Below are 27937 nucleotides of genomic sequence, written 5' to 3' on the forward strand. Positions count from 1 at the left end.
GAGTGTTGTAGCATTTCCATCCCCCTTACGGGGGACAATTATGTGTTTGTGTGAGTTGTTAAAAATTTTTTAGTTTAAAGTAATCTGGTGTGTTGCAGATTTGCACCGGTGTACTCTTTCAGACGTTCTTGTGAGCGGTCATGACTAAGGCCGTGTTGAAAGGGAGCAGACAAGCTTCTCAGCTTGAAAGCTCATACTGTTAATATTGTTCCTTCTGCCTCTAAATAAAATTGTAACTTGATATTTCGAGGGTGCTTTTCTGCTTATAATTTTAAATCTGTTTTTGAAAAGCTTTTAGGAATAAAATTCACATTTGTTAAAAGTAATTTCTTTTTCCATCAGTTACTTCCTGACAACTACTTCCACGCTCACTTAGTGTGATTAAATGTGTTAATGTTCTTGATGAATCGCTAGTAAATAAAGTAAATTCTTTAAGAAAATACTTTCAAAATAAATTCGCGGTTCAATTTACTCTGTTTAAGTTGGGCATTGGCTCTGGTCTGAATCTGTGTGTGTGGTCGCTCTGTGAGGAGTGGTGCGCTTGAGAGAGCGGCGTGTGGTCGGGTCAGAGAGTCCCCAGGTGGCCGGTCGGTGACAACAGTGGGGTGCCGACAGAGGTGCCCCCTGGGGGGCGGTCGGCAGGACGTCTTTGTATCTTCCGGGAGGCAGCGGCCAGTGGCCTGGGGAGGAGTTTGGAGCGACTGACTGGCGCCTCGCAAAGTAGCTTTACTGCTGAGTACGGCGTGGTGGTCGCCATCTCGGCGCCAGGCGTGTTCACTGTGATGGCGGCGTTCTCAGAACTTAATGTCTCACACTGGGGGGTGTCCGACAGACAGGCGCCACACGTAGACACTGTTTTGAAATCCTCGGGTGCAGTTTCTCATAACAGTATCCTTCCACGTGCGACAAAAAAGGAGCGAGATGAATGGCATTGAACCGTGGATTTATTTTCAAAGAATATTCGTAAGAATTTATTCTACTTACTAGTGATTCACCAAGAACATTAACACATTTAATCACACTATGTGAGCGTGGAAGTAGTTGCCAGAGAGTAACTGATGAAATCATAAGCAAATTCCTTTTTAAAAAATTGTAACTTATACACTTTAATGGTGCCTAAAGCATTTTTTAAAAGAATCAGATTTAAAATTATAATCAGAAAGCACCCTCTAAATACCAAATTACAGTTCATTCAGAGACAGAAAGAAACAAATTCTGAATGTACGAGCTTTCGGGCAGAGAACCTTGCCACTCCCTTTTGACACGGCCGTAGTTACGACCGCTCACCACAGCCTCTGAAAGACTACACTGGTGCAAATCTGCAACACACCAGATTACTTTAAACTAAAAGTCTTAACAATTCACACAAGCACACAAACTATGCACCCTGTAGGAGGGATGGTAAATGGTACAAAACACTAAAATTAAAATATTAACCTTGCCATCGAAGGTGCAACTTGATTTTAAGTCTTACGGTGAAAGGGTGGCAACTTTATATACTAAATTGACCATTTAAATAAAAGCCCATGAAATGCAGTCTTATATAAAATTATACAAGTTTGGCGAAACAAGTTACACATGCTCTACAGTACACAGATACCGCCTCTCAAAATCATAGGCAAGATCAAAACATATTTCAGGAATTAGGCCGTTACACTCCAAGCAATAAATTCGTTAATACACCAAATCCAACAAACATGACAGAGGCAGCTACTAACGTACGGTAGATTGATGGGGAGATTACCAAACAACCCGAACCACAGATTGCTCTAACCCACCCCTACTCCACAAAGCAAAACGGACCACCCAATTCATAAACAACCAACTTCCCGCTGGTGGACAAACGGAGAAGAATGGTAGGACGACCCCAAAACAAAACGGCTGGGAACCTCACCAAGAAAACAAGCAGAATTTAACAAGTAAATGAAACAACATATCACCAATCACTTAACTTCTAATAAACTGCGATTTCTGGAGAAGACCTGGCGCAGCACCCCCAAATCGCTCTCCCGAACCGTCCGCTGCCAGCCGCTTCAACGGACGCAGGAAGGCGCACCGATCTCCCGTCTCACGGCGTCGCAGTTCGCACCGGCCAGACCGATGTTGTGGGTTTCCTGTTGCTCTCGTGTCGACCGCGAAGCCTCTGCCCCCTCGCTATACGGCGCGGCCCACTGGACTCACGTGGCGACCTCACATGCGGCGACGCTCAAGCCGGACAAGTCATCTTGTGTCTCAGTGTGCGACCGACCAACTGATCGATCCAACCGACAGTGACGATTGCCTGAGCAACTCGAGCAGACTCGCGGCCTAACGCGCAGACTCAGATGCAGGAACTAAGCCCCGACCGGGCGACTAATCGCTGAGTTCTCTTATGCCTCAGAAATGCGGACGAGAGACAGACTAGCAAGCTGGGGACGAGAGACTGAACCAGACTGACCCCGACTAACTCACTGGCGAGCTCAGAGCGCCCCTTAAATGCATGTGAACAGGCAACTTTTCCCCTTTTCCATCAGAGGGAGACACCAAAGTTGCAATTGCCACAGCGGCGCCACCGCCAGAAACGGAGGGCGACTGCTTCACGCTACGCGCTGCGGCGCGCTGTTCGAAACAGCAATTTTTACCACGGCTAAGGTACGTCAAAGAGTGCTGTTCAAATTTGGTGGCAAGTATCTCCAATGGAGCTGGATTTTTGGAGGGCTCGTGTGCACTGTACGTTGTTGTTGTTGTTGTGGTCTTCAGTCCTTGGACTGGTTTGATGCAGCTCTCCATGATACTCTATCCTGTGCAAGCTTCTTCATCTTCTCCCTCTACGATTTCTACCCTCCACGCTGCCCTCCAATGCTAAATTTGTGATCCCTTGATGCCTCAGAACATGTCCTACCAACCGGTCCCTTCTTCTCGTCAAGTTGTGCCACAAACTCCTCTTCTCCCCAATTCTATTCAATACCTCCTCGTTAGTTATGTGATCTATCCATGTAATCTTCAGCATTCTTCTGTAGCACCACATTTCGAAAGCTTCTATTCTCTTCTTGTCCAAACTATTTATCGTCCATGTTTCACTCCCATACATGGCTACACTCCATACAAACACTTTCAGAAACGACTTCCTGACTCGATGTTAACAAATTTCTCTTCTTCAGAAATGCTTTCCTTGCCATTGCCAGTCTACATTTTATATCCTCTCCACTTCGACCATCATCAGCTATTTTGCTCCCCAAATAGCAAAACTCCTTTACTACTTTAAGTGTCTCATTTCCTAATCTAATTCCCTCAGCATCACCCGACTTAATTCGACTACATTCCATTATCCTCGTTTTGCTTTTGTTGATGTTCATCTTATAGCCTCCTTTCAAGACACAGTCCATTCTGTTCAGTTGCTCTTCCAAGTCCTTTGCTGTCTCTGACAGAATTACAACGTCATCGGCGAACCTCAAAGTTTTTATTTCTTCACCATGGATTTTAATACCTACTCCGAATTTTTCTTTTGATTCCTTCACTGCTTGCCTAATATAGAGATTGAATAACATCAGGGAGAGGCTACAACCCTGTCTCACTCCCTGAAAAGATTTCTCAGATGCTAAATAATAACATAGTTTAGTAAGGTATGTTTTAGATTATGGTATATTATTATTTACTGGATCACTTGGCTTTAACATATTACAGTTATTGCATTTCACTTCTCATTTTTCACAGGAATTCCAAAGCTAGAGGCATTATCTGGGAAGCATCTTCCACAGATGGGGAAGTTATAACCGCTGCGTTTTCAAATCCACAGCTTGATTCAAAAGCTGTGCTAGTCATTTCACTGATGTGTCCAACCTACCTACCTTCAGCTGTACGACCATCCAGAGGGAGACCAGAAGAAGGTCGTTGGAGGTAGCAGTATTGCAGCAAAGCATCAAGACTAGTGCAGTCAGCCGTAATGAGTATTCGGAAAGAATTCCGTATAACCCTTCTTGAACTGGAAGATAAAAACGCAATATCCTTACAGAAGAATTGGGTGAATATAGTGGAAGAAGAGTGTACCGTATTATTTTTATCATTTTCGTCTGTATCGATGTATCTGTGCAGTCCCATTACCTAGTGTTTTTGTGACTGGTAATCATTTGAAAGAGGAGATTTATTCAGACAGTATATCATTAAACACAATTGTAATCACTTAATTTCTTCTTGTAGTTGTACCGGTAATAGAATATTGTGTGAATACAACCGAATGCTATGCACATACCTCTCTGCGTTTTTGTATGAGAATACTATTAGAAAATGTGTGAATGTTTTTATTACCTGTAAGACAATTTTTACTTTAAAAATCCTAAACTGTCTATAACAGTCCATATGCACGAAAATAGCGCATTTTTTCAAAAACGTCACCGGCTTTGCGTACGAACATGTAAGTCGTGCTATATACGCTGTGCGCGATATTAATCGCGTTCTTATATGTTTTAGCTTCATTTCTACATAAACAACTATATGTGTTCCCTCCGTTAACTAACAGTTTTCAAGTACTAACTCAAAAAACGCTAATTTCACGAGCCACACAATTGGCTCTCCACTTGTGTCTGACGCCATGATACGGTAGCTCGGTCTTGTCGCTAAAGCTGTAACTGTATACGACTACAATTGATTGAAAGTAAGGCAAAGAATAAAAATACTGTCGCTGTAGCGTCGTCTGTGCCGGCGTGCGCGCAATTCACTTGACTGCGCGACGACCACGCTCAGTAGACGATGACGTATGTGGACGACGTGGCGCTACATCAGCCCCTGTTGTGGAAGCGGAATGTATATCTGAAACTCACGGGGAAATGCGCGTGCCGTACAGAGCGGGTCGTGCGTGTTCGTCGTGGAAATGAGACGGACAGTTGCTAAGTTTCTTGACAGAAATGACTACTGACCGTGCACCTCTTCGTAACACTCTGTGAGGGCCCATGCACGGAGCTTGCAGAGAACGCTTCACACCGTCCGTACATAGCATCACGTATCAACAGCTGGCCAAATCGTGACAAACACAGGGTAGAGTGCCATGTCTAGAGCCCTCATGTGGACGAAAGCAAGCGATACGCTCACTCAAGCGACGTAGAAATTTGGCTTGTCTTCGTGGCAGACTGCAGAGAATCAGGGTCAACGAATTCACCAGGAAGACGCATCGATTCGCCGAAAACTAATTCTGCCAGAGAAGCGTCTACGTCCGACTTGTAAGGGTTTCGCAAACCAAGTAACACGATAGCCAGAGCAGTCCTACAAGTCGTATCACGGAACATGAGAGCTGCTTTGAGTGAACGCTGCCGTCGATCAATCAGACCGTTGCTTGCTACATGACAAAGAAATAACTGTTATCTTAGTTCTTTTCTTTTTTGTTTTTTCTTTTGTTAACATACTTATGAACTGCTAGGACGAAAAAATTATGAAAAAAAGCAACGCCATTATTTCCATGTTGAAATACTGTGGGCCAGGTCGACCGGCTCTAGGCGCTACAGTCTGGAAACGTGCGACCGCTACGGTCGCAGGTTCGAATCCTGCCTCGGGTGTGGATGTGTGTGATGTCCTTAGGTTAATTAGGTTTAAGTAGTTCTAAGTTCTAGGGGACTGATGACCTCAGAATTTAAGTCCCATAGTGCTAAGAGCCATTTGAACCATTTGAACCAAATGCTGTGGATGTAATTTAATCTTATGAAGTAATTCTGTTCAAGGAAAAACTTCGTTTGAACAGGCCTCAGAAGGCCAACGATACCGACCGACTGCCGTGTCATCTTCAGATGACAGGCGTCACTTAATGCGGATATGGAGGTGGCACGTGACCAGCTCACCGCTCTCCCTGCCGTTATCAGCTTTCGTGATCGTTACCATTACTTCCCAATAAAGCAACTCCTCAATTGGTCTCATAAGGGCTGCACCCGTCTTGCCATCAGCGCCCGGTGACCCGGACGATCGCCCATATAAATCCTGACCGAGCTTGACTTCGGTGATTTGACGGGAACTGGTGTTACCACTGCGTCAAGGCCGTTGACAAATAAATTCGAGACTCACCCGGAAAGACAGGGTGAGGCTGAATCCAATACCTGTCTTTCCTCATTTCAACTAAACCCTTAGCAGTTTTATGCACACACGGCACGGAGAATCAGACGATAGTGAAGAGGCAGCACAAGGTCCATAACGTTATTTCCTCTATCGCAACAGATCACTCCGTCTCAAGATCCCGCAGCGCTTGCTGACTGCTTAGCCGGTACGGCCCATTCCGAACCATTTTCGCTTGGTATTAACAAAATTGATCCTACGTTCTTAAGAGTGGTGAAGGGTACACACAATTAGCAGAAGATATCAATATCTAAAGACTTAACATCTGAGGTTATCAGTCCCCTAGAACTTAGAACTACTTAAACCTAACTAACCTAAGGTCATCACACACATCCATGCCCGAGGCAGGGTTCGAACCTGCGACCGTAGCCGTCGCGCCGTTCCAGACTGTAGCACCTAGAACCGCTCGGCCACCCCTGCCGGCTTTAAAGACAATACAAAAACTCAATCAACATTTAACTTTAATAGGATAGGAAAGGGAAGGGATAGTTTATTCGGGGTGAGGCTGAATCTATTATCTATCTTTTCTCATTTCAAATCAAACCTTAGCAGTTCCAGGCATACACGATATGGAGGCTATGGTTCAAATGGCTCTGAGCACTATGGGACTCAACTTCTGAGGTCATCAGTCCCCTAGAACTTAGAACTAGTTAAACCTAACTAACCTAAGGACATCACAAACATCCATGCCCGAGGCAGGATTCGAACCTGCGACCGTAGCGGTCTTGCGGTTCCAGACTGCAGCGCCTTTAACCACACGGCCACTTCGGCCGGCTTGGAGGCTATGTTTTAGACTCATGTAACGGTGTGTCGGTAGGAAACGAACCGTGCCTGAAAAATCGTATTTCTTAGAAGCAGAATCGAGAATCGGAACAGGGACAGAGCAGCTGTGAGAAGCGTAAAACTCACGCAATTCTCCCACAATGTCACCAACTTTAGCACCTAACTAAACTGTAGGATAAGAGACTTTTCTTGGAACAGTTTCATTTTTAAAATGATGAAATGTGAATGATATTTAGTTCGTGTGTGTGCATGAGTGTGTGTGTGTGTGTGTGTGTGTGTGTGTGTGTGTGTGTGTGTGTGCGCTTGCATGTGCGTGCGTTAGAATGAATGACGAAGGAATCTGTGGTGCATCGGAAGTGCTACCCAGAACTCCTTCTCAGAAAAGAATATCCACGGTGAGGACGAGGTGAGGGCACTTGTTACAAAATTTGCTTCCCCCGCATTACTCTTCTCCATTGTGGCACTTGCATGGCCTGCACGCTGAAACCCGATTTAAAATCAAACAAGTTCAGATGTGTGCACTATATTTACTGTTCGTAAATCCCTTCATTGCTGCACTCCTTACTTCTGAACCGACAGAAATTGGACGACTTCAGGCTGTCAGTGCACTCGAATAATGATAAAACTGTGTACAGTATAATAGTAGGCCTTACGTTATTCCTCTTGTGTCGTGCTACCTATTAATTCATTTATCTGTTTCTAAGAGACTAATGAACCAATTTCTGGATTACTGCGGGTACTATCTACAACTTTGAGAAGACATTTTCTTAAGATATTTAGCATTTGTTACGTATATATCTCACTTTAATCATCAGCGATGTACCGGACATAGCTGACATATGTGTGTGGTGGGAGGACAGTGTGAGGAACTGTAGTCTCCACCGCATTAATGCTACTAATTGAGAAGAATTAATTATTGATGCTTATATAATTAATAATATATTCTTCTGAGTTAATAGTAACTATCTTTTCAAAATAATTTTGTTTCGTGACTGAAACAGAATCGAATCGTTTACGTTTTACCCCATGTTGGGAACCGCTGCATTAAGCGATATCAGAAGTAAGCTAGGAGTCCTACCGAAAAACCTGCGCGGTCTTGTTATAGGCAAAGTAAAAGCTGCGGCTGATCCCACTGTCCCAGCCGATGAACTGAACCGGTGCTTTGCATTATCTACAGCCGTAATTGAAACACAAACGAAGCAGAGACTCATTGATTACTTCATGAATTTAAATGACTATAGTTATGAAAAATTCTACCTACAGCATGCAACTTGCATCACTGTCAAAAGAGCCATCATGCGTATCAGATCAGCATCTAATGGACGCGAGGGCATCACATTCCAGCTGATGAAGTTTATTACTCACCAACTACCGCCTACTATAACAGATATTACGGTATATTAATAATTTTTACTTATGGACCGTCTGACAGCAACTGACTAAAACACAATTTTAGTGCCATACGCGTTTCGCCTTTATTTTCTGCAAGGCATCATCAGTGGCAGGTTGCGTGGACAATTTCCTACCTATTACGCTCCTGTTGCATTTTTGGTGTTGTTCTTCTTCTTATGAAAGCCAATTTGCGGTTTTTTTCGCCATTCCACAACACTATGCACAGAACGCTTGTTTTAAAGCAATGTTTTGGTTTCTGTTGACGACTGTCAAATCCAGCTGATGAAGCTTATTACTCACCAACTACCGCCTACTATAACAGATATTACGGTATATTAATAATTTTTACTTATGGACCGTCTGACAGCAACTGAATAAAACACAATTTTAGTGCCATACAGCATTTGACTACATTTGACAGTCGTCAACAGAAACCAAAACATTGCTTTAAAACAAGCGTTCTGTGCATAGTGTTGTGGAATGGCGAAAAAAACCGCAAATTGGCGTTCATAAGAAGAAGAACAACACCAAAAATGCAACAGGAGCGTAATAGGTAGGAATGTCCACGCAACCTGCCACTGATGATGCCCTGCAGAAAATAAAGGCGAAACGCGTATGGCACTAAAATTGTGTTTTATTCAGTTGCTGTCAGACGGTCCATAAGTAAAAATTATTAATATACCGTAATATTGCGCGCAATTGAGGAGGACAGGACTATAAAAGTTGAAGATTTTATAACAGATATCTTCAACCACTCCTTAACCACATGTGTCCTCTCTAAGGAAGGGACTAGTTAAGCCACTACATAAAATGGACGTTGCCACAGCTCCCTCTGATTACCGAGCTATTTGCATTCTTCTTGCAGTGCCCTGAGCCTGAGAACATATAGTCCACGACCAGCTAACCAACTATCTAACTACAAACAACCTACTACACGAATACCAATCAGGCTTCCGTAAACATCGCAGCACAACACCCGCCTTAATAAAGATAACAGATGACCTGAAGCTTGCCTTGGATGCACAAAAATGACTATCGCGTGCTTCTTAGACTTCAGCGAAGCCTATGATACTGTCGACTATAAAATTTTACTTGCCAGAATTAGTAGCGTATATTTCTCAGCAATTGCAGTGCAATGTTTTCGCTCGTACATGATGTTTCGCCAGCAGGGTTCAATATTTAGTCATATACTCTTTTCACTGTATGTAAATGAGAGCATCAGTTATCTCTACAGTAAATTCCACAATTATGCTGAGCCGGCCCGCGTGGCCGAGCGGTTGTAGGCGCTACAGTCTGGAACCGCGCGACCGCTACGGTCGCAGGTTCTAATCCTGCCTCGGGCATGGATGTGTGTGATGTCCTTAGGTTAGTTAGGTTTAAGTAGTTCTAAGTTCTAGGGGACTGATGACCACAGAAGTTAAGTCTCATAGTGCTCAGAGCCATTTGAACAATTTGAATTATGCTGATGACATTCAGTTGTATGTAAGTGCAAAACCAATAAACCTGAAGACATCTTTTGAAAATCTCAATATTGACTTTCGTGCACATCAAAATGGGCGCAGGATATAGGGTTGAAGTTCAACCCATCCAAAACCCAAGCAGTACTGGTTGGTCATTCTAGGCCCATTGGCCCGAAATATCGGAATCCGTCTCTAACCCTACACGGGATAAATATCAACTTCTCTCCTTCAGCAAAGAGTCTAGGAGTAATGAGAGATTAAAATAGTAACTGGACCGAGTACTTAACTACCATGTGCAAGAAAGTATCAGCATCTCACTGTACTTTACAAAATATAAGAGATCTACCCTCCTGACTTGAAAACGAAACTTGTACAAACGCTTACACTTCCAATTACTGTTTACAACGATGTTATCCTGCAATCCCTTCCTCAGGAAAGATCAGGGCTCCTAAAAGTGTTTATGAACGTCTGTGTTCGTTATATTTGCGATGTTCGACTACTTGATCACATTTCACCATCATATGCACAGCTATCCTGGCTGCGCGCAGACAACTGCAGAGATTTCCATGCCCGCTGTCTTCTCTGTTCTTTCATCGACATACACTTTCCCTCGTATCTCTCCTGAACCTTAACGCTCTTGTCTGAACGACACGGTACGAACACTCGTTCCCATCAGAGCAAAATCCTTTCCGTTCCACACCATTGTTCAGCCACTTTTTCTAAGTACTTCACAATAGCAGGCATCCGACTCTGGAATAACCTCCTGCTCTGCATTAGAGATTCGAATAAACCTCCAGCTTCAGAAGACAGTTAATGACATATTTACTATACTAACGCAACAGTAACAATGACCATCGTCCCTGTACGTATTCGTTACCCTTGTACATCGCTCCTACCAACATAACCTCCTCATTTTCAGGTATTCTTAGCCGATGCAATCTCCTTAAATTTCCTTTCCCCAGAACTCGCTTCATCAGAAAACATCTATTTTGTACATCTATAAATTCTTATTCTGTCTGCTACTGTAATTATTTTTTAATTTTAATTATAATTGTCGTTATTTTTATTATTACTGTTATCACGATCAGCAGCAGCAGCTGCAGTGCCAGTATTAACTTTACTTTTTATAATCAGTATAATTTACTCATACTGACACTTCAGACAATCAAATTATTTTAATACTAGCTGTCATAGTGAAATGTTATTTCTCTAGTATCTGTGATGTAACAGAAGGTACTGCACGTTTGAAAGCATGGTTCGATGTAAGAGAGGGCATGATTGCCCTAATGAGATCAGGTAAATAAATAAATTCTTGACAAAGGACACTGAGTAGCAAGTAAGATAAGTGTATTCTATTAGTTCAAACTGAAAATTAACGAGACTATAATTATCACGATGCTTACAAGACTCGTGTTTAGTGCTTTATTCAGAGTAATCACATTACCAATTCTCTTCAATTCCAAGCCTGCAGTAGGATAGGTAATATTATCTACCATAGCATAAAAGTTAAACATTACTTTATATTTCTTACACATCTAGAAATGTACCACATTTTCCTTTGGGAGGATAATACACAACGAATCTCTTCGTAGAACAATATTCGTATTAGTTAGTAAGAACAGTAGAATATGGTTTCATTTCATTACACGAATTTCACGAACAACAAACATTTACAAGTACTTTATCACAGTGGAAACAGAAGAATAATGCTTTTTATCATAGTACAATATACTTACTCTATACAAAACCAAAATAATAATATCTGTGATGGTTCAACTGGGTCACCTCTTGATATAAGGGCTATTCGGAAAGTAAGGTCCGATAGGTCGCGAAATGGAAACGACAGTGATGCAGCTTCACACAGATATGTTTAGCAATGTCTTTAGTATGCCTGTCAACCACGTCACGTCGCTCTTTTCAGAGTGAGGACTTACGGATACCTAGAACAATAGTGTCTCCCACCAAGTGTGGGTGGCTGCTGCAAGGTTTTGCCTGATTTCATGCAACCCCTCACAACGTACCTGTCATGCATTTCCTTCTTGATCACCCAACATACAGCCTAGACTCTGCTCCCTCTGATGTTCATCTCTGCTCACATTAACCGCTGGCTATGAAAACAACATTTTGGCACATACTACATAATGCAGACCAGCATAGAGAACTGGCGGAAATCACAGTCAGTTGCCTCCTACGACGAAAGTATTGGGAAGTTGGTACAATGCTATGACAGATGTATAAGTCAGAACGGCGACTATGTACAGAAGTACCTGGATGGTGATGCAAACTGTTTCAAATAAAACATTTTTGATTTAATTGTGGGTTCCATTTCCTGACCGATCGGACCTTACTTTTGGAATAGCCCTTCTACCTTTGTCCATGACATTGTGTCATTGCTTATTGAATTTTCTGGCTCTAAATTTAGATGAACATTATAAATTAGATCTAAACAGTCGTTAGCTGTCAAAATGTTGTGGAGTCAGGTCATGTGAAAATGTAGCCTCAGTATGATCGGATAGATTTGGTATTGGATCATATAGCCCTGAAATCACGTTGAACGTTACGCTGCCTGACTGCCTCATCTTCTTCTGTGGGAGGTCACCACAGTAGGGCGTTGACCAACAGAGCCCCCACCATACCCAGGGCGAAAGACACCGTGCTGTCCAGTTTTGGCGCTGCAGAAGATGGATTGCACGATGTCACTGCAAACATAACAACAAGGTCGTCGTTAATCGTGATTTTCTGCACCATTTAAAAATGTTTCGCTGCATGTACCACACGTAAATTAATTACTAGAGCAATACCCATGTCTTGGGTTACACACTGGCGACCTCTGGACAGGTGACTGCACAATTACAAATATTTGGACATTGTCATTTCAGGAGTTGTAACTGTTTTCCACAAACATCTCGGAATGATTGTGAATGAATACGTGAAATGTAACAAGAGGATTGTTCTTGACAGACTAGGAACCAACAGACGCAGTAATAATCCAGGTATATATGTCAACAAATAGTCACGAAAAGGTTGAAAATTACATGAGAAGAAATCACAGGAAGAACTGAAAGGTATGAAAATTACATAATTTTTGAAGATATGAATACTGTCGTCGGTGAGGGAAGAAGAGCTAATTGAGGAGGTTGGATCGGGAACAAAGAATGAAAGAGGAGACAAACTTAGAGACATCTGACAAAGATACAAACTTTGGATCATAAGCTACTTCTTCAAGATGATTTAAGTGGCAAATTCCTAGTGATTCAACAGATACCAAATAGGTTTCCTAATTCTTAAGCAGAGATTTAAAATCTAAGTCAAAGATATTAGGTCTTACCCAAGCTGTAATGTATGGACGGACCAAACATTTGTAATGATGAAAAATGAGTTAAAGTTCAAGAGATTAAACAGAGAAAAAAGATGCAAACGGGAATTAACTACACTAAAAAAAGAATTTGCTGAAACAGTGGGCAAAAAAAGAACGGTTTGCAATGATATTTAAGAAAGCTGCGATACTATAAATACTGGAATTTAAGCGGCAGTCAGAGAAGTAATGCGAACGGAAAGCGTAAAGAAAATAGAACAGTGGATTAATACAGACTTACTGAATATGCTGGAAGAAGGATAAAACAAAAAATTTAAACAAAAGGAAGAAATAGATAAACACAATCATCCAGCCTACAGAATTGTACAATTATGAGATGAGTAATAAACAGGAAGAGGAGAAGAGGAATGCAACATTCGCCAGCCATACACTGATATTAAAGAACAACGTAGAAAAGATTCTGTGAGCTGCATACTCAATGGCTGTTTGTTTTATTAGTTCAATTTCTTGCTCAAATTACAGTTCAGAAATTAGTAGTTAAATTACTCCGTGCTGTCTCCGTCTCTCTCTCTCTCTCGTTACTCTCTCTCTCTCTCTCTCTCTCTCTCTCTCTCTCTCTCTCTCTCTCTCTCTTTCCCTCATACACACACACTCTACTTCCATCCCTCTCGCTCTCTTTGACACACACATAATCATGATACCAGCCGAATATAAAAATTCAAAGTATTATAGAAAATATTCCACTATTCGCATCGTTATTAATTTTAGAGTGATTTGTACTTGTTAGCTCCTCATGCACTTTCTTTGCTTTATTTCAGTGCATAGTGTGTGATGGGAACTTGACTGAAAAGAAGCTTGTGTAATCAAACCATCGACGTAGCTTCGAGGAATGTAGTCAAATTTTTTCCTTCTTCCGCTACCAGACAGTCCCACAGGTTACACAAACGTCGTGCATAATTTACATTCTTGCCCTGTTAATCAGCGTACATCCGCTTATTGATGGATTTATAATCCTCCGAAACGCTTAATGGAAAGTAAAATATAATGAATGCGACTGGTAACAGCAATTTATGTTTTCCGTTAACGTTTATAACCGTCACTATCAAGCCTGGACTAAAATATTCAGCATATCCACGGGTGTACTGCCGGTCTACAGTGTCGAACGGGCACAATATTTCGGCGATCACACATGTCGCCATCATCGAGTGAACTGACGGACTGAGCTCCAGTGAACGTGCCGGCACGGAGATCCGTACGTCATGGCTGCTCAGAGCAGCCTCTGAGCAGCCATAGCGTACGGATCTCCGTGCCGGCACGTTCACAGGAGCTCAGTCCGTCAGTTCACCTGATGATGGCGACATGTATGATCGCCGAAATATTGTGCCCGTTCGACACTGTAGACTGGCAGTACACCCGTGGATATTTTGATTATCAAATTCGCCGGGAGAAACTCAAGAATCACATAAAATGTTCAGATTTGAATATATGAGAACCTACCAGTTAGCCATGATAGCAACTTGTGCACGACACCTTCGGAAACTAGAAGTTAAAAAGCTATTTTGTTAAAAGAGAAATTTTTATTTTGTTAAAAGAGAAATTTTTGGACTTTTCGTGGTACTACTTTCTGAAATGCTTTGGTGTACTAGGGATCTCCAACTGTACCCACATGCCTAAAAGTAGGTTTCCTTACAGTCAGTGGCTGATAACGTATTTCCTTGTCAGTTAAGTCTCCGAATTCATCCATACATCAAACAGCTCATGATTGGACTATAATTTACTGTCAAATTAGGAACTCTGGTATCATTACCGATACATACTGTACTGCCTCCTACCAAATATTCTGCAAAGCCACCACAAAAACTCAACGTTTATTCATTTGGCTCGTGGCTTAAAGAAGCTTATGAATAAGCAACGCACAAGCAATGCCTTTTGTACAGTTTGCATAAGGGTTTCTACAACCCTTTCAAACACTCACACAACAAACAAACAAACAAACAAACAAAAGGGGACAAGTGCTGACTCCTTAAGTTGGAGAAGTGCTGACCTTGCAAATGGGTACAAACACTGAATTGTATGGGTACACAATAGGGGAAACAATATAGATACCTTTATTAGGCCAAAATGAGTCCTCGTAGTAGGCCAGCAGCTGGACATCAGTCATAGTTATATTGGCGGCTGTGACGTTGCGGACGATGTCAGCTTCAAGAACTGTGTTTCCGTAGCACATGGACACGACTCCCAACGGCGCCTCGAATAGTGTCTGGTTACTCACAGACAGCTCGACTAAAGCGCCTGGAAGAAAACAGAGAAAGTCTTCTTAGTGTGTGGGTATAAGAGGCGAGCAACCAACATACAAGCAGCTTATCTCTTTATGCGTTACTAGTCGAATGAAGGAAGGCCGAACATTCACTGCAAATGTCCACTAGGTTCAAATGGCTCTGAGCACGATGGGACTTAACTTCTGAGGTCATCAGTCCCCTAGAACTGAGAACTACTTAAACCTAACTAACCTTAGGACATCACACACATCCATACCCGAGGCAGGATTCGAATCTGCGTACGTAGCGGTCGCGCGGTTCCAGACTGTAGCGCCTAGAACCGCTCTGCCACCCCGGCCGGCTGTCCACTAGGGACTAAAGCTCCCTCTCTAGCGGTGAAATGAAATAATCACGTAAGGTTAGTTATAGGTAAAGAAGGTGAAAAAAGTTGGTTCACTGGCGAGATTCTGCGAAATCGAAGCAGTCTGAAGCGACAAGAGTCATGGGATAGCGATATTCACATATACAGATGGCGATAGTATCGCGTACACATGGCAGGAAAGGGCAGGACATTGGCGGAGCTGTCATTTGTAATCAGGTGATTTATTTGAAATGATTTCCGACGTGATTCTGGTCGCATGATGGGAATTAACTGACATTGAACGCGGAATGGTAGGTGGAGCTAGACGTCTGGGACATTGCATTTCAAAAACCGTTAGGGAACACAATGTTGTGGGATCCACAGTGTCAAGAGGGTGCCGAAAAGTTTCAGGCCTTACTTCTCACCATGGACAAAGCAGCGGCCGACTGTCTTCACTTAACGAGCGAGAGCAGTGGCGTTTGCGTTGAGTTGTCAGTGCTAACAGAGAAGCAACACTGTTTGAAATAACCACAAAAACAAATGTGCGACGTTCAACTAACTTATCAGTTAGGACAGTGCAGCAAAATTTGGAGTTAACGTGCTATGCCAGCAGTGGTGTTCACCCAAGGACGTCATGTAGGCACCTTTTCAAGGAGTTAGGTATTTTAACTGCACCATCAGAGTACATGTATCCGCTGATGAAATTCGTTACAAATAATCCGTCTGAATTCGCGAAGAACACTGATGTTCATACGTACAATACTAGAGGGAAAAATAACCTTTCCTATCTGTTATTGAAGCTGTCAGTTGCTCAAAAAGGAGTACATTATTCAGCAACAAAAATCTTTGATCATTTGCCCAACAACATAAAGTGTCTGACAGATAGCAGATCAAGTTTTAAGTCTAGCTTAAAATCATTTCTTTTGGACAACTCCTTCTACTCCATGGACGAGTTTCTGTTTCAGAAATGGTAAAAAAAAGTACCTCTAAATGTAGTTGCAAATGTAGAACTAAAAATTTCATTAATATTAGTATTAACACTACTCATGTGTGTATATACTGTATATCACGTAATCAGACTTGTTCTACATCATATCGATAAAATAATCGGGAAAATTATCTATGGAACTTGACATAACTAAAACTAAACTAAACTAAAGCTAGTGTCTTGGTTAACAGCACGACATCCGCTGCAGTGCCTCTCCTGGGTTCGTGGTCATATCGGTTGGCCCCTAGACTGGAAAACCATGACCTGGTCAGATGAGTCCCAATTTCAGTTGGTAAGAGCTGATGGTAGGATGCGAATGTGGTACAGACCGCACGAGGCCATAGATCCTAGTTATCAACAAGACACTTTGAAAATTGGTGGTGACCCCAAAATGGTGTGGGCTGTGTTTGCATGGAATGGACTGGGTCCCCTGGTCCAACTGAGAAGATCATCGATTGGAAATGGTTACGTTCGGCTACTTGCAGACCATATGCAGCCTATCACTCACTTCATCCTTTCAAACAACGATGGAATTTTTATCGATGACGATGACCTATGTCAGCAAGCCATAGTTGTGCGCGATTGGTTTGAGCAAAATCTGCACAATTTGAGCGAATTTTTTTGACCATCCAGATCACCCGACGTCAGTCCGATCGAGAACAAAAGGATGTCCGACGTGACTTTTGTCATCTCAGTGGCACGTGTGCGAACCATCTTAGAATATTGCTCAAGTGTGTGGAGCCAAAACCAAACAAGTCTAACGAGGTATTAAAAGTATACAAAGAAGGGCAGGAGGAATGGTCACAGGTTTTTTTTGGCCCCCGGCGTCATGGAAGTGCTGCAAACCTGAACTGGCAGACGCTTGAACTGCCTCGCGAAGGTCCACTCACATAGTTAAGTGAGAAATCCCACGTATATCTCGTGGAGGTACTGCCAAAAAGACATTATACTAATTACTAACTATTTTAACAGCCATAGTTACACCACTCCACATGTAAGTAGAACGGGAGCAAGCGTAATGTATTGTATAAGGGAACTTCCATCACCCACGCACTTTACAGTGGTCTGCAGAGTATAAATGTAGTTGTGGGTAGATGTAGGCTACTATGCTTATGAAAAGTTCAGTCGTAGTCCTCATCAAATGAACTTTATGGTTCTTCTGATTATCAGCAGATCCATTGTCCTCTTATTTTCTTGCGAACTTGGCGACATATTTTGTAACTGCCTGCTGCAACCAAAGAAATGTCTATGAATTTCATAAAAGATCTTCTCATGGGCAAGAACGCACAAGTGGTTTCTTGTTAGATAGAGGATGCTTCTGAATCACCCACTGAACGGTGAGAGCATTATCAGTGCCAGACACACCCTTTATAAAACCAGTTTCCTCCCCTTTAATACTTGTATGAACTACTGGTCTAACATTTTTTATACGCGTATCCACATACACTTTATGTTGCATACATCGAGTTTATCGCACTATAATTCACACATTTTGTGTCATTTCCCTTTTTAAAAGGAAATCGACATCACTTTAGGAGCTATTCATTCCAAAGGGCCTTGCTTTGTTTATACCACATAGTGACAATGTAGAAGGCGAAGATTAAAGACCTGTAAGGCGTGTTACAGACGCTCTAGATTTCAGAAGTTTGATGTATATTCATCTGTCCACTGGATGTATGAATTAAAAAACGCTTCCAGCCACAAATTTTAGTGTTTTATTAAATACACGATGCATTTCAGACCCTGTGGGTCTATTCTCAGGTGTATGTTGTCTTAATACACGATTTATTTTTGCTCTTGACTGAGGTGAAATGCATGTTTCTGTCATGGGAAGGTTTGATTTTAAGTTACGAATTTCGTAAGTCAAATGCGGAAAATATTTGCGAAACAGTGGCAACAGTGAACATTGTAAACTTATCAAATAATCCAAGAAAACCGTTTTTAACCTTTTGACATCATCATGCAATGGTTTCTCCATCCTATTTACGCATGTCACTTCACTCAACATTTGCATGCAGATTGTTGTAAACACTTCAGTGATGGCGTTGTACATGGCGTGACCTTTGATCAGTAGTGGGAAGGCATGAATTAGACGGTAGCATTAAGAGAGAAAAACAGGAAGACAATGACAGTGAGTGGAGACAATAGGCCAGGACGTGAGCGTCTGTGGTTATGAAACAAGAGACAGTGACAGTCAGAGAGACACAAAGAGATAATGACAATGACTTGTTCTGAATGACTGAGTGTGAATCGATATGTGAAAGTGGATGCGTATGAGTGACTTGCGGTGATAGACTAGTGGATGCGAGCGAACTGCAGTGAGCTACAGGTTAAAAAGAGTGCGAATATGTTCGAATACCAAAATTTTTGGGACCATTTTTCAGGTGCTGAGGAACATAGAATGAGACAGCTTGTACATCACTTTTTAGTCAGAATCTTTAAAAAGAGGAGCGTATTAGCCGTTTTTGTGCCTCGATAGGAGCATTTTTCCTCTGATCAAATAATACGGGCCTGTGACAGTTGTTAATCACAATATGTATCCTGCTTCAGTACATCATTTAAAATGTTAAAGAAACTTGCAGAACTTGCTGACGGGCACAAAGAGAGGGAAGAGGTAATAGAAGCAGAGACTTACTGGTTGCTGGAAAGTCCTCGGGAGCGTCGACGATGTTGATGACACCTGTGATGTTTGCAAGGAAGTAAGAGCCGTCCTGCTGCACGAAGTCGAAATGAAGGCTGTTGACGTCGGATGCTGTGGCCTGATACCACGATGTCTCTTCCACTCTCAGAGCGGTAGGTTCCTCTGCCGCAGGAGTTGTCGTCGGCGATTCTGTCGTTGCTTCAGGAGTCCAAGACACATGGATAAAGGCATCTGGACCACAACTGCCCTCCACGTTGTCTTCTGTAAGGCGAGGAACTACTACCTGCAAAGTTCCGTCCTATCCAGGACAAAGGAAGAAATCAGTAACGTCGAGGAATGCCTGCACATAATGATTGATGCAAACTTCAAATGGAAGGAGAGGTGTCAAAATAATGACACTCAGTTCCCACTGAATATCTTAATTCTTCTTTAATTTACTTATTTTTCGGAGTTCGACCAAACAATAATCTACGCACTATAGCAGACTCGTTGTGGTACGCATCGGAATTTCACCACATAATTGTTGTGTTATTAAACAACTGTTTACTGCTTTTCTTTATTGACACTGTGTGACAAGACTCAAAAGCTCCCGTACGATAGTTTATAGGGAGCAGGGCAAACGTGGAGAGGGGGAAGACGAGTGGCGACTTGTTAGTAAACATAGAAAAGTTTCTGGCTCTCTCTAAGTACTATGGGACTTAACATCTGAGATCATCAGTCCCCTAGAATTAGAACTACGTAAACCGAACAACTAACCTAAGGACATCACACACATCCATGCCCGAGGCAGGATTCGAACCTGCGACCGTAGCAGCCGCCTGGTTCCGGACTGAAGCGCCTAGAACCGCTCGGCCACAGCGGCTGGCAGAAAAGTTTCTATTCCGTGCCTGTTAAAGACTTGCGTAATGCTGACTTTTAAACGATTTTCTTGAAAGGAAAACAGCTGACTACACTATAGTTTTTCATTTCCATGAGAGCTAGGGGAGTGATACGCCCTCCCTCCCCCCCCCCCCCCCTGCACGCCTTGTACCCCGTCATGTGCGCCCTTGACCAAGCGTCTCAAAAATCAGCGAATCATAAAGAGGAAGACCTAGCAACTGGCGTTCCGGTGGCGACTGTAAATGTAAATACGAGAAGATGGCACTGGATCACCGCGATGTCATGCTAAAAGTCTATATATCTGTCAGAAAAAAATAAGCGATTTCCCAATACCATATATAGCCAGTGGCTTCGGCAAAGATTTACATGTCCATTCGTCACGCGTAAACTCTGGGTGGTTCTAAAAATGGCGTTCTTAGGAACATCAGTGATGAAGTTGTTTGTGTTGACGGTAATGCTTTGTAACTGCATTAAGTATCGTCTGATGGATAATGTTGGTATTTTATTAAGTACCAAGAGATCCGTTATCTGAATTTCTCATGAGATCTGGGGCAGAAGTAAGCTACTAAGTAAACTTTGACTTCTGCTCAATAAGATTTAAAAACGTTTGTTGCCCTAACTAACCTGAGTACGATAATGTTGGAAGCTGAAGAAATGAGCTACAATTTGTGCCACGGCCGGTACTGGAGCCGGGGGAAGGCATTCGACTTGGGTATTTCGTGCAGCAATGTTGACCATAGTGCTGAGGCGGTGTAATCTTCAGCATTTCTGTTTATTGGTTCAAATGGCTCTGAGCACTATGGGACTTAACTTCTGAGGTCATCAGGCCCCTAGAACTTAGAACTATTTAAACCTAACTAACCTAACGACATCACACACATCCATGCCCGAGGCAGGATTCAAACCTGTGACCGTAGCAGTCGCGCGGTTCCAGACCGTAGCACCTAGAACCGCACGGCCACCCCGACCGACATTTCTGCTTATTAAGCAGGATTAATGGTCACGAAGTAGATGAAGTTAAGGAATTCTGCTATCTAGGCAGTAAAATAACCAATGACGGATGCATCAAGGAGGACATCAAAAGCAGCTTCAACACGATACCACAGTTCATCAAGAGTATTGACGGGCGTATTGTGACGAGCCAGTTTCTCGGCCACTATGGACCAGACGTTACCAATTGGTGAGAGATCTGGAGAATGTGGTGGCCAGGACAGCAGTCGAACATTTTCTGTATCCAGAAAGGCCCGTACAGGACCTGCAACATGCGGTCGTGCATCATCCCGCTGCAATGTAGGGTTTCGCAGGGATCGAATGAAAGGTAGAGCCGCTAGTCGTAAGACATCTGAAATGTAACGTCCACTGTTCAAAGTGTCGTCGATGTGAACAAGAGGTGACCGAGACGTGTAACCAATGGCACCCCATACCATCACGCCGGGTGATACGCCAGTAAGCAATGACGAATACACGCTTCCAATGTGCGTTCACCGCGGTCGCCAAACACGGATGCGACCATCATGATGCTGTAAACAGAACCTGGATTCATCCGAAAAAATGACGTTTCGCCATTCGTGTACCCAGGTTCGTCGTTGAGTACACCATCGCAGGCGCTCCGCAGCGTCAAGGGTAACCGCAGCCATGGTATCCGAGCTGATAGTCCATGCTGCTGCAAACGTTATCGAACTGTTCGTGCAGATGGTTGTGTTGAAAACGTCCCTATTTGTTGACTCAAGCCGGCCGGAGTGGCCGAGCGGTTCTAGGCTCTACAGTCTGGAACTGCGCGACCGCTACGGTGGGCAGGTTCGAATCCTGCCTCGGGCATGGATGTGTGTGACATCCTTCGGTTAGTTAGGTATAAGTAGTTCTAAGTTCTAGGGGACTGATGACCTCAGAACCCATAGTGCTCAGAGCCATTTGAACCATTTGTTGACTCAGGGATCGAGACGTGGCTGCACGATCCGTTACAACCATGCGGATAACACGCCTGTCATCTCGACGGCTAGTGATACGAGGCCGTTGGTATCCAGCACGGCGTTCCGTATTACCCTCCTGAACCCACCGATTCCACAATCTCCTAACAGTCATTGGATCTCGACCAACGCAAGCAGCAAATGTCGCGATACGACAAAACGCAATCGCGATAGGCTACAATCCGACCTTTATCAAAGTTGGAAACGTGATGGTACGCATTTCCCCTCCTTACACGAGGCATCACAACAAAGTTTCACTAGGCAACGCTGGTCAAATGCTGTTTGTGTACGAGAAATCGGTGGGAAGCTTTCCTCATGTCAGCACGTTGTATGTGTCGCCACCGGCGGCAACCTTGTGTGAATGCTCTGAAAAGCTAATCATTTGCATATCACAGCATCTTCTTCCTTGTCGGTTAAATTTCGCATCTGTAGTACGTCATCTACGTGGTGTAGCAATCTTAATGGCCAGTAGTGTAACTTTCATGTTCTGATATCAGTCCACTAGTCCACTCTCGCACCGATTTCATAAACTCAAGCAGCATGTAGCTTGCGTCTTTCGCTGAGCCAAGAAGATCTTTCATTCTGTTGCTGCTTCGAAAAATCGGCTTGATACCTGCTCGACGAAAAACTCTTCCCACACCATCAGTGGCCTCTTGAACATTAGGTAGTGGGGCAATGTTTTGTGCTTCTTTCTGCACTTTCCTATTGGTTTCATCCTTTTCCGCAGTAATTTTATCTGTCGTCTTCATCCCATAACTACTGGCTCTTATGCTGTGGGATCTCATGGTTAAAGTGTGCAGGAGGAGTTTCTGCGTAGTGTGGTGGTGGGAGGAGGCATGTTGCTACCTGTCCGTACTGGTGGGCTTTCTGTATACTCTACGGCCAAGTTAACCATCAGGCTTTCGCTAAAGTTCCACTTCGAGGAAAGGCGACACCCTATTCTTTTCTATCTGCATAGTGAATGTGATACCGTTGGGCTGCTGATTGAGGTGTTGTTAGAAGTTCTGTAGCTGTCCTTTTCCACGTGGTCAGATAACGAATGTGTCATCAATATATCGGACCCAGCATTGTGGGTGTAAATTTGCGGACTGGAGTGCTGTTTATTCAGATGCTTCCTTGGAGATGTCTGCTGCAATAGGCGAGAGAAGAGAACATACGAGAATAACTAAACCATTTATCGGTTAGTATAGCTCCCTTTTTCATCTGAAATAGGGTTTCCTGTCGAGTGATTAGCGATTGGGCAAACCAACAGACGAAGAGGAAGGCGACTAAGGAAGGTCTAACAAGCAAAAAGCCGTTCTTGGCTACACAAGACTGTGACCGTCAACAGAATACTAAAATGCAGACTTTCACAGCCGGAAATGTCATGTCGATTATGATTATCCGGGCTGTTATGCCGTGGTCGGTTGATGAATTTTGTCCCAATTCTCAACGTTTCGTCCCCGTCTGCGGGAGACATCTTCAAGGTCTGTAGCTCGATGGAAGGTGCAATACACCCGCTGGCTCGCTACTGACTGCCGCTGAATTCCGTGTCCGTGCGCTTCCGCGCCGTGGCGTGACGTCACGTGTTTTGAAAACGTCAGTGCAATTGGCCGCTGTCCGCTGCCGTCGATCGCCGTTGCCATCACCCAGTAGTGGACGGGTGGTACACGTCTTCTTTAACACCGGCATCCATATACAGTTTAATTTCACGCCCTCCTCCTTTAGATTGAAATTATTAGGGTGTTTAGCGATTTCGATTGCCTCCCTGTGGAGCCTTTCGTAATATCCGCTTGTGGCAGCTAGTACTTGCGTCTCCTCGAAACGAATATAGTGGTTCCCTGGCTGGAAAGCATACTCCGCAACAGCTGATCGTTCCGTTTCTCCTCTTCTACAATTGCCCGTGTGCTCTTCCACACATTTTGAAACAGTTCTTTTAGTGGTACCCACACAAACATCTCCACAGCTGTATGGGATTCAATACACTCCAGCTTTTTCCAATGGTTTGCGAGCGTCCTTGGCAGGCTTAAGGTATTCCTGTATCTTCCTGGTGGGCTTGTAAATTACGGTAATATTCCGCTTCGTCAAGATCCTCCCTATTCTTTCCCTTACATTTTTAACAAACGGCAGGAAAACCTTAGATTTTGCAGTAGCCTGTACGTCACTATGATTTCTGCGTGGCTGTCTCAACGCACGTTTTATTTCGGCGGACGAATATCCGTTCTTCATTAGTACGTTGTGGAGATGTTCCATCTCAGCGTCGAGAAACGCAGGTTCACAAATATTTCTAGCTCTGTCCGCTAACGTCTTGAAAACTCCCAGCTTTAGATAGAGGAATACCTTAAGCCTGCCAAGGACTCTCGTAAACCATTGGAAAAGGCTAGAGTGTATAGGATCCCATGCAGCTGTGGAGATGTTTATGTGGGTACTACTATAAGAACTGTTTCTAAACTTTTGGAAGAGCACAAGGGCAATTGTAGAAGAGGAGAAACGGAACGATCAGCTGTTCCGGAGCATGCTTTCCAGCCAGGGAACCACCATATTCGTTTCTAGGAGATGCAAGTACTAGCTGCCACAAGCGGATATTACGAAAGGCTCTACAGGGTGGCAATCGAAATCGCTAAACACCGTAATAATTTCAATCTAAAAGAGAAGGGCGTGAAATTAAACGGTATATGGATGCCGGTGTTAAAGAAAATGTGTACCACCCGTCCACTACTGGGTGATGGCAACGGCGAGCGACGGCAGCGGACAGCGGACAATTGCACTGACGTTTTCAAAGCACGTGACGTCACGCCACGGCGCGGGAGCGCACGGACAAGGAATTTAGCGGCAGTCAGTAGCGAGCCAGCGGGTGTGTTGGACCTTCCATCGAGCTACAGACCCCCTTGAAGATGTCTCCCGCAGATGGGAACGAAACGTTGGGAATTGGGACAAAATTCATCAACCGACCACGGCATAACAGCCCGGATAACCATAATGGACACGTCAACAGAATACCGTAAAATGAAATCGTGCAGAACTTCTGTGTGGTGAAACAATGTGTCTTATTGCTTGCAGCTCGCCTGAAACATCACAAGTAATATGTGTAGCGTTGTGATCCCCGTTGATTGACTGGACGGGGTGGCGCAGTGGTTAGCACACTGGACTCGCATTCGGCGGGACGACGATTCAAACACGCGTCTGGCCATCCTTATTTAGGTTTTCCGTGGTTTCCCTAAATCGCGTCAGGCAAATGCCGGGATGGTTCCTTTGAAAGGGCAGGGCCGATTTTGTTCCCCATCCTTCCCTCATCCGATGGGACCGATGACCTCACGGTTTGGTCCCGTCCCTCAAATTAACCACCCGACCAGCCTCATTGATTGCCTCATCTCACTTGTTTAGAGGAATAGAAAACACAACTCCTGGTGTAATGCTGTTTAGGATGCTAATCTGATAGTAGGGAGCAGTGTTCGTGGAAGAAGGAGGAGCCACGGACCACCTACGGACGTTCTCTGCTTAACACAATTCAGTCTATTCCTTAATAACAGATGTTTGGCAGTGGTTAAAATGAACTTGGTGGCAGGCTTGCTGATTGTGGAGGTTGAGATGCTGATGCCGATGGTAATGATTGTAGTGTTGATGGTTTAGTGGTTGTTATGATGATTAAATACAGTAAATAGAAAATCAGAAATTCGAGCTAGGAAACGTTTTCAAGACGCTACTCCAGGTGGTCGTAAATAGAATGTGCGCAACGGAAATACTGAACGCGAAAATGAAGATTTGGCCCTGTTTGACTACCCCCCTGAAGCAGATCTTAGGATCTCTAAATGGTAATTATCTCCTCTTTCTTGCACTTTAACATATAAATTACAACATAAACATAAATAAATTATTAAGAGAACTAGTATCTATCAAATGATATATGTTGTTTCCGCTTGTACATTTATTGAACATTAAAACCTCTTTATATTTCAAATGTTTGTATATCAATGTCCAATGGACATAAAGAGATACAAATGAATTTTCTAACTAATACGACTGATCAATTTCCCAAATCTGCCCCTTTGTATGGCTACGCGATCTAATATGAATAACGCGAGACGACTGACATCATCTACGTACCAAACGCTAGAAGACAGTACTTTCAAAGATGATCTACAGTGGTGTTCAACCTCAGTGGAAATAAAACTTGTGTGATCACAGCTGTTTAGCCTTATAGCCCTAATAAGCCGAAGCAATTAGCAATATCACCGTATGTCGAAGTGATGGTTCTCGTACACGTGTGCGATGATGGAAAAACTCCAACCACAAAATAAACTCTTTCAGACACTAGGACGGCAGAAGGCGGTGCTCTGACTAGTACACTCTAATACCGTCTTCTCCTCTCTCACTGTTCTAGAGACGAGAAACGCGAACTCCCATACACAAGGACGGGTTTCAGATAACGCCTCAACGTGAGTACGGACAGAACAAGTGCTCTCAATCACTGAACGCTGCGCACTCAACGACGACTCGCAACCCGGAGGCGAAGTCCAGACTCGTATAAGTTCGCAACAGTACAGTGCCCAGCCGTTCTAATTATAAAATCTCCTGAGAGCAAATACAGCAAGTCCGTCTGTACCAACAAAAGCTGATACTGAGCGACTCTCAAACGTGGGCCCTCAAAACGGAAGACCTCTTCTCTCCACTGCTGGCTTCCCAGCAAAACTCGGCTCCCCTCCCCCTTAACTCAGAAGGCCAATGATATTCTCGAAACCATGGTATATTCTCACTCTCTGCAGATTCTTCCGAACGCCGACCAACCACATTTTAGTCTTTTGTCGTCCAGCGCGGATAGTTTGCGAGGGAATATCTATACTCATACAATAGTACGCTTCTCAGAGTAAAAATCCTCGGAAATAACCCAGCCTGTGATTTCCGAGGTAACGCTTCCTCGTTCCTCCCTGCTACGTCCAAGATTTCCACAGTTACCGTAGTATATCCGGTTATCCTTCCGGTCCCACTACAATACCGGCGAGCCGCCGCTGTATTGTACTTCCGCGCTCAGGTGCCCAGACCGTCCGTCTGAAGGAAGCAGGACCAACACACCCGTGCGGGATGTTCCACCCAGGGCTCTAGTTATGCCTGCCGTTTCATTTCCACTGACGTTCCAACCTCTAGTAATATAGGCAATCATTCATTACGCCGTTTTGATAATAAAGACACTCCGTCATCTTTCATACAATAAGCGTTAACAGTTATTTACAAGGTGTACGTGACAAAGTCAGTCTTCTTTGAATATTCATATATACGATGTACAACCTACCAAATGATTCCTTGTTCCGGTTGTAAATCACGGCAAACTACCGGGTGATCAAAAAGTCAGTATAAATTTGAAAACTTAATAAACCACGGAATAATTTAGATAGAGAGGTAAAAATTGACACACATGCTTGAAATGACATGGGGTTTTATTAGAACAAAAACAAACAAAGTTCACAAAATGTCCGACAGATGGCCCTGGACGCCGATATGTTACAGAATCGCATCATCCCCAGCCTGGCTGATAAACACCTGCTGGAACGTACGATGTTTATGCAGGATGGCGCTCCACCCCATATTGCTAGACGCGTGAAAGATCTCTTGCGCGCGTCGTTTGATGATGATCGTGTGCTCAGCCGCCACTTTCGTCATGCTTGGCCTCCCAGATCCTCAGACCTCAGCCCGTGCGATTATTGGCTTTGGGGTTACCTGAAGTCGCAAGTGTATCGTGATCGACCGACGTCTCTAGGGATGCTGAAAGACAACATCCGACGCCAATGCCTCACCATAACTCCGGACATGCTTTACAGTGCTGTTCACAACATTATTCCTCGACTA

At 43.6% G+C, this 27937-nt stretch overlaps 1 protein-coding gene across 1 annotated transcript in view; it reads right to left on the reverse strand.

Moving 5' to 3' along the window:
- Nucleotides 1-11110: 11110 nt before the first annotated feature.
- Nucleotides 11111-27937, reverse strand: part of LOC126094890 (uncharacterized) — a 34518-nt gene continuing 17691 nt past the window's right edge. Inside the window, exons 3-5 of the mRNA XM_049909527.1 lie at nucleotides 19266-19569; nucleotides 15130-15315; nucleotides 11111-12406 (exon numbers count right to left, since the gene is read on the reverse strand). Coding sequence (XP_049765484.1) covers nucleotides 12303-12406; nucleotides 15130-15315; nucleotides 19266-19569 — 594 coding nt within the window. The 3' untranslated portion in view covers nucleotides 11111-12302. The remainder of the gene's footprint in view (nucleotides 12407-15129; nucleotides 15316-19265; nucleotides 19570-27937) is intronic.

The sequence above is a fragment of the Schistocerca cancellata genome, chromosome 8, assembly GCF_023864275.1.
Source record: "Schistocerca cancellata isolate TAMUIC-IGC-003103 chromosome 8, iqSchCanc2.1, whole genome shotgun sequence".
NCBI classification, from domain to species: Eukaryota; Metazoa; Arthropoda; class Insecta; order Orthoptera; family Acrididae; genus Schistocerca; species Schistocerca cancellata.